The following is an 8412-nucleotide window of genomic DNA, read 5'->3' as shown; positions in this document are numbered from 1 at the left end:
CCCCCGCCGGTGGCCACCGCGATTTTGAGGGTACGTGCGGGCTTTCGCTGTTGGAGGCTAGGGGCTCAGTGATAGCCGCGTCGTCATCGCGTAAACGTTAACGCGCATTCTCCTGGCGATTTCTCCTCCCCTCGCCCAACCCGTGCTTTTTCTAACTAGGTCAAGCCCGCTTTCTGCACGGCTCGCTATTCGCAGTGGCACCACAGCCGGCCGTGCAGGAACGACCTATCGCTCCCTCGTTTTTTTTCATTCACTTTTCGTTTTAACGTCGGGCAGTGACACTCGGCCGGGGGATAAACTATTTATTTATATGGTTGAATCGCGGGTTTTCGTGTCGATGTTGTTTCGCACGGGGTTGAGTGACACCACTGGGTGAATGGATTTATCACGCATTATGGTATTTTGAGGTTTCATTACTGCTGCATGGTTGTTGGGTTGGGGCATTTTGGATTGCGCAACGGGTGCATGCAGAATTCGGTAGGAATGATTGCGCTTTCTCGGGGGAGACGGTGGCGCAGTTGCGTCGATTACGGGGTCGAGGTCATCCTGGGAATCCTTTTTGAGGATTGCTTGGGGAAGTATGCACGGTAGATGGATAGGCGGAATTATTTGGCGGGGACAGGGGTGATCTGTGATTTTGGGCGAGGATTTTCGCGGGGATTTCGAGGGAGAGTTGTCTCCCGTGTAGTTTAAGTAATTTTTTTTTTGTTTAATTGGGATTCGGTGGGAGGGACGATTTGGGCTGGGGAAAAATTGTGTTCTACTGAAGAGATCTTTTGGAGTGTTGTATTAATTTACTTGTGGACAAAAGAGAAAGACTCTACCGAAACATGATAATTTTTGTTGTAGTAATTGGTCTCGTGAGACGTTTATGTCTTTCGGGTAAATACATTCGTTCTGTTACAGTTGGAATTCTTCTAGAGATATTTCTGATGATCATTTTTATGAGAAATTTAATTTTTGTGAGAGATATTAAATTTCCTTCTGTCGCGTTGGTTAATTTCCCTCAAGTAAATCTGTTCCACTCCATCAAATATTCTCACGTGGAAAATATTGTTTTTCAGCAGAGCTAATTTGTTCTCTCAGTGTTTGATTTCACTCGACCAATCTCGAGTTATTGATGAGGATAAATATTCCATTTTGCCGCGCTCTCTTCTAATAATTCACGATAAACAATCCATTTGTGAACATCACATTAGAAAACAAAAATTACATGATTTCAGAGATGATTTCGGAGAGTTGAAATCACTTGATGGAAGTTTCCACCAAAACAGGATAATTTTCGTAGTAGTAACTGTTCTCGTGAGACATTTATAGGTCTTTCGAGTAAATACATTCCTTCTGCAGAGAATTATATGAGGCTCCGGTTTTATCAAGTGAATGTTATTGAGTAGTGTATATCTTTGTCCAATAAACACTTATAATTTCCATGGAACAAATGATAATTTTAAGAGGAAACTACAATTTTCTTGCCAAAAACTGTGTTATTGACAGAACTAAATAATTTCGAGGGGACAATTTTTTTTGGGAAAAAAATATTCTTTCCTCGTCAATGTATTCTTTCTGTGGGATAAACCTGTAGAGTTCTCTCAGATCAAATGATTGTCGTACAATAGATTATATTTTTTCCTGTCAACAGCTCGAATTCTTCTAGGGATATTTCTGACGATCACGACAAAAATTGAATTTTTGTGAGAGATATTAAATTTCCTTTTGTCGAGTTGGTTAATTTCCCTCAAGACAATCTGTTCCACTCCATCAAATATTCTGTTGTAAACTCCGCAATCCATTCATTTCCATCTGCATAAAATCAAAGAGCGATAAAGGTTACAGTCATGTCTATTGCGAATTCTTCTGCATGAATTGAATACGCATGAATATTGTGCGAAACAAAAAAAATTAGTGCAACTAATATTTTTTTTATTGCAAATTGTCAAGTCGATACCCCTGGGAATTTTTTAAAAGTCGAATTGAAGCCGAGCGTCTGGGGAGTTTACACTTTTCAGTTTGTTTTACTCTGATCTTTTTGAAGCTCGATCATCTCCCGTGGACCCGCCTCCGAAAGTTGAATTTAGAAAGGAGAGAGGATGGAAATGAAAAGCCCTCGCGGGACTGGTTTTGTTTCAGACTGTTTTTCGGTGGTAGGTCGAGGTCACCCTCCGGTTTTCAACCTTGTCCCCTCTGAGTACTATCACCCTCTCGACTTTTCTCTCCTCGCAAATATTTTCTTTTTCTCTCGACTTCAAGGGTTTACATAACTTCAACCTTTGACCATGGAGTTTTCTTTGCGAAGGAGGTTGTGCTTTCATTATTAGAATCTCTTGTGGCTTTGATGCGGACCTTCCCAGCTCGGAATCGCCAGAAGTCGCGAAGAATTGGAGTTCTGGTCGAGATTTAGAGGATTCCTTCAGCGACTGCGGATCCTCACGCAGGGAACTGAGACTAAATGATACACTTGGAATGTTTCCTCAGAGCGAAGATTCTTTTGTGTTGCTTTGTAGACAGCATTCCGATCGGAGGGATGAGGATTGAGCGCTTCGAAGGCACTTTCGGGGGAAGAACGAGGGGTGAGAAGGATAACGACCACCTTAGAACGTGCAGCCCTCTTTCACCATTGTCATCTGACCTTTGTTGTACTTCAATGAAATTACAATTTAATTAGGAGAAACTGGAGAAGCGAGATGCTGTCAGAGTTTCGTTTACACCCAAAAAAAAATTACTTTTGATCAGTAGAAAAAGTACTTGTACCCAGTACCAAGGGGTTTCTGGGGAAAAGCCACATTTTTGTACTTCCTCGAAGTTACAAAACAACTTGATGCAAGTATCATGCGTCAAGTACCTGTGAACTGGTGAGAAGTACCTCAGTACTTGTCACAAGTATTTTGTCACTTGGATCAAGTAACAAAATTACTTGTACTTAGTACCTGGCTGGTTCTTTTCAAAAGTACCAAATAAACTCAATATAAGTTGAGTATAAGAACTCAAAAATGTTTTTCTACCTCTTCTAAAAACCGAATTTCGTCAAAAATTCAAAAATCCAAATAATTCCCGTTTTGCGAGTAATAAAATTGAAAAGAAATTGAAAATAATGTTTCGGAGCCTTTTAAATGTTGATAACAACATAAAATAAAAATCTCAACGAATTGAAATTTTGTAGGTTGGAAAGCATACCAATAATTCTCAAAAGCATCCATAAAAATCGCAATTCATTGATTTTTTCCTACAAAATATCATCTGCTGAACATTTCTATTTACAAAAATGCGTAATAAAGCCCATTATATCCGGTAATAATATTCACTTTTTTCAATAAAGTAATCAATTGGAAGTACTGAAATTAAGTCCTAAAAGTACTTGAGAGAAGTTGAAAAATGACTTTTCACTAGTACCTTTGGTACTTGTGAAAAGTACCAAAAGTACTCGCAGTAAGTAGTGATACTACTTCCTCCCAGTACCATTTCTACTCGATCGGCAGATGTGGTACTTCACCCAAGGACACAAAATGTACTTGGGACGAGTATTTTTAGAACTTTTCAAAAGTGAACTTCCCCCAAGTACCGGTTTGTACTGGTGAGAAGTATTTTTTTTTGTGTACTTGATTTGAGTATATTATTTTTCGACGAATGTAACCTTTCCATTTCCTACAATTTTTTTTTTTAATTTTTTTATCGCTATTTTAACTTGGCTTCGACCCGGTTAAGATATCCTGCGATGATGATCAAGACTTTAAATGGTTAGATCGCACCATTCTACCCGGCCGAGATTTGAACTCGGAACTTTTTGCTGCGCCAAGCCACCGGGCTATTTCCTACAAGTCTGATTTCACCTGCGCCGTTGAAAAGCCATCCCCTCTCTCGTGAATAAAATCCTCCACTCAAGAAGTCTGCTTGCAGGCAATATCTCTCCCAAACGACGTGCACTTTATCTCAGAGAGAGAGCAGATCTAGCATCCGGAAAACCATAAACCCTGATACATCTTATATTATTAAACCTTTTCCCGAGGATAAAGATAAAGAGTGCATTTGACGTACAAATATTGTCAGACGAGGCGTTTTTTACCTCACAGACATGCACCCCAGTGATACCCATTCACGAAGACGAAGGGAAGTCACGTACATAAACTGCTTGAGTCGTGTTAAGACAGGAGGATGAATTCCGCTGTACAAACGTTGAAGATGAAAATCTACAATCCTATTATGTGAGATTGTGTGGAGAATGAAAATACGATGTGCCTAGGCGAAAGCCGAAAGGTAATGTGACAGCGGTGAGAGAGGGCGGCACGTTCTAAGGTGGTCGTTATCCTTCTCACCCCTCGTTCTTCCCCCGAAAGTGGCTTCGAAGCGCTCAATCCTCATGCCTCCGATCGGAATGCTGTCTCCAAAGCAACACAAAAGGATCTTCGCTCTGAGGAAACATTCCAAGTGTATCATTTAGTCTCAGTTCCCTGCGTGAGGATCCGCAGTCGCTGAAGGAATCCTCCAAGTCTCGACCAGAAGTCCAATTCTTCGCGACTTCTGGTGATTCCGAGCTGGGAAGGTCCGCATCAAAGACACGAGAGGTTCTAATAATGAAAGCACAACCTCCTTCGCAAAAAAAACTCCATGGTCAAGGGTTGAAGTTATGTAAGCCCTTGAAGTACGAGAGAAAAAGAAAATATTTGCGAGGAGAGAAAAGCCGAGAGGGTGATAGTACTCAGAGGGGACAGGGTTGAAAACTAGAGGGCGACCTCGACCTACCATCGATAAACAGTCTGAAATAAAACCAGTTCCGCGAGGGCTTTTCATTTTCAGGCATCGACCAAAATTGATCAAAATCAGTTTTCACTGGTCAGTCTCTTATTCTATCCTAATTTGAATTTCCACTCGGGTATCCAAAAAATTTATCGTGTAGTCTCGACGGCATCACTAGTATCGACTTGACAATTTGCAATATAAAAATATTGTTGCTGTTTCCAAAGCAAAATAATAGGATCTTTGCTCTGAGGAAACATTCCATATTAAATTTTCGTGTTCGCGGATTGAATAAGGGAAAGTCGTTAGCCCGCGGATCAGAAAGCTGCAGCCCATCATCTGCGGAAACAATGACTCCGCTCGCGGAGGAGCAGGAGAAAATGTAACTCATTCGAGGATCAACGGATACGCCCGAGAATTTCGTACCTCGTTGAATTTCAACGAGAAAAACAAAGGATGATATAAATGTACCTGGGGAGTCAAGACTTTATGCACTGCGGGTCTTGCGCGGTCTCTCTCCTTCAACCTAGGTTTCTCCTGGGACGCCAATTTACGATGTGGCTTACGATGCGTCCAGAGATCGGTGAGATGACCGCGGAAGCAATCGTAAATATCGTCGAAAGTCACTGGAGACTACTGCTCCTGTTTTGCGATAAAGGACATTTTTATTCTGATGATGGAAGGAAAGGGTGTGGATTTTGCCTGTGTAATTTCATAGAGAAAAATCATAAATTGAACTTTCTACTACTTTTTGCCAATTCTATTGAAAATATTCCATAGAAAAAACCTAGTTTTCGAGGAATATCTCCGAATCTAAGGGAGATATCAAAATTTTCGTAATAACCTTTTTTGTAGCTCTCAATTCGTTATATAAAAAAGGTTATAACAAAAAATTTGCTATCTCCCTTAGATTTCGAGATATTCATTGAAAATTCGCCAACGTTTTGTACAGAAATTTCTCGGCTCAGAATTTTTCATTTTTTTATTTAATGTTTTTGATAAAAAAAAGAGGGAAGAATTGGAGAATTAAAAACAAATAAAGGATTTATTTTCCTCATGAAACCATTTACTAACATTAAAGAAACTATTTAATCCGTGTGAATGTTTCCGCGTCAACAACAAATCAATAATCTCCTGAATATTAAAATCAACATGATTGCGATTCTGTTCACACATCGTCGTGGAGAATTTTCAAGCCGTGCTCATCTCCCCGCCCACCCTCATAGATTTCCATGAATATTAACGCAAATCGTCCATCCACTTTCAGAAGATTAAGCTCAAAGTAACGGTTGGGATGGCTAAAGTTGGCCGGAGCCATAAAAATCAAGGAGGAGAATTTTTAAGTAATCAACGGGTCTTATTCTCTCAAGTGGTGAAAAATTATGAATGTGCATCCACTAGACCTGTTCAAAACCAAGTTGTTAAAAGTGTCGGCACCGCTTACGGCACACCCGGCAGTGATTCTGAGTGAGCGGTTAAAGTCGAGGCTTACTGATGCTTCATGCATTCACGATATGCAAGGCGTAAATTTATGGAAAAATATACGGCCAAGGGAATAGTCTAGATTTTTTAAGGCCGAAAAACGATTCGGTGTGACGCATTTCGAAGGAATAGAACTCCATTTTAGTAGATGTATAGAAAAAATTAGAAGGAATCTTGACAATTTGTTAAGGAAATTTTACTGGATTTCTGTTGAACTTCACTTGAAGATTCTATTGGTTTTTCTATTTTAGAAATTTTATAAAAATTCTTCGACATAAATTTTGAGTTTTTTTTTGTTTAGCTAAAAAAAATTAACGGAATTTGTAATGGAGAAAATTGGATAAAAAGATCAAATTCTATTAATGTTTTGCAAAAATAGTTTCAATCGGATTAAAACTTAATTCACTAGGCGCAAGAAAAAAATTATAAGACAATTTAGCCAATTGGTTAGAAAATTTTATTAGATTTCTATTCAACTTCACTTGAAAATTCTATTGGTTTTTCAAATATTATAGAATTTTCTTGAAGATTTCCCGACATAAATTTTCATTTTTTTTTTGCTTAATGAAAAAAAATAAACAAATTGAAGAAATTTATAGGGAAATCTAGTCAATTTCTTAAGAAATTTGTCGGATTTCTATTGAACTTTTGTTCGAAATTCAATCGGTTCTTCAAATATTTTAAAATATTTGAAAACTAAAATTAAAAAAAAATAAAGCAATTGAAGGAATTTATAATGGAAAAAAATTGTACAAAAAATCATATTCTATTAATATTTTATAAAAAATAGTGTTAATTGGACATTTTCTAAAGAAAATGCGAAGTTCCAAAATTTTCACTAGAAATTCAATAGAAAATATTTCAATAAAATATTTCAGAAAAAATTTCGATAAAAAATCGAAAGATGTAATTTTTTCTGCAGAATATTTTCCACTGAAAATTTCCATTGAAAAATAAAAAACAAAGTTCAATAGAAATCCAATAGAATTGTCGTCCGTGAAACTAACGCATCATCTTCCCCCCTTTATTTTCCAGAAAGTGCTGAGACCCAGCATTGCGTCGTTTGATGAGCCATCATTCAACTTTTTTTTTTTCACCGATAACTGAAAGTACGCCTGTTACCCACGACCAATTACCCCCACAGCCAACACTGTCAACTTTGGGCCGAAGGAAGTCTCCAGAGAGTTGCGTCCTCTCGTTGAGGAGATTATAATTGCACGGAATGAAGGGTGAGTTACAGAAGTTTTAATTAAAAATACATATATTAGCCTCAGTAAGATTGCACGTTATTTATTCCTGAAAAATTTATCGCGAACGTATTTATCTCGACAAAACTTTAATCTAGAAATAAAATCCAAGAATAATAACTTTCACTCGGAGGGCAATAATTCCTGATTAACGATGCATTTCAAGACTTGAAAAAACAATTGCTTTTTTTTTATAAATGAGTACAGAATGGGTTTTCTTTTTTAAATTCTTATCTCGCTATTCTCTTCTTCTATTTTTTGTCATAGTAGTATCATCAATTGAAATGTCATCAAAATTTTGCGTATTATTTCGTTCTGTCAAATAACTTCTTCATTCGGACCCTCTCAAGACTCGAAGAAAAAAGACCGCATACACATAACCTTATTATAACAAATGAAACCCCACATTAACGTGAACAAAAATCCCACATTAATCCAAAATGAAGACCAACATGAAAATAAATCTGTCCTCGACCCTCCGCCACCATTCAATTTCTGCCTGATGTCTTCATTCGGCTCGAAAAAGCATTTATTTCCAAAAAAAAAACTGTTCACTCGCCTCGGGCCAAAAGCTTTTTACTCCGATCTATTGGAAATCCCATTCATCCGATTCAAATAAAGTTTATTTAATCCAAATAAACCTTTTCCCCCGGGTGCATGTGAGAATCCCATAACGCATTACGATAGGGCGTACGGAGGGGCGAGGGCCTTCCCCCATTCAGAAAATTTGGGATCGACTGGGGAAGCGATAACGCGATTACCCGCGGAAAGAAAGGAATGCGGGGAAACAATGAAAAATAACGAATGGCCGAAAGAGTTCATCAAAATGGGTTAAATTACCCCGGGATATTAACAGCAAACCGTCCGAGTGCACGCCACTGCCAGAGAGAGGGAGAGAGTGAGTGAGTGAGAGAGAGAGAGAGAGAGAGAGAGAGAGAGAGAGAGAGAGAGAGAG

At 38.5% G+C, this 8412-nt stretch overlaps 1 protein-coding gene across 1 annotated transcript in view; it reads left to right on the top strand.

Moving 5' to 3' along the window:
• The first annotated feature begins 225 nt into the window (after window positions 1-225).
• LOC107044879 overlaps window positions 226-8412 on the top strand; it is a 63630-nt gene continuing 55443 nt past the window's right edge. Inside the window, exons 1-2 of the mRNA XM_015266939.1 lie at window positions 226-397; window positions 7246-7439. Coding sequence (XP_015122425.1) covers window positions 7433-7439 — 7 coding nt within the window. The 5' untranslated portion in view covers window positions 226-397; window positions 7246-7432. The remainder of the gene's footprint in view (window positions 398-7245; window positions 7440-8412) is intronic.

This window comes from Diachasma alloeum, unplaced genomic scaffold (genome assembly GCF_001412515.2).
Source record: "Diachasma alloeum isolate Michigan unplaced genomic scaffold, Dall2.0 Dall_scaffold_00180, whole genome shotgun sequence".
In the NCBI taxonomy this organism is placed as follows: Eukaryota; Metazoa; Arthropoda; class Insecta; order Hymenoptera; family Braconidae; genus Diachasma; species Diachasma alloeum.
Note: the sequence above shows the minus strand (reverse complement) of the source record. Positions and strands in the feature narration are given on the sequence as shown.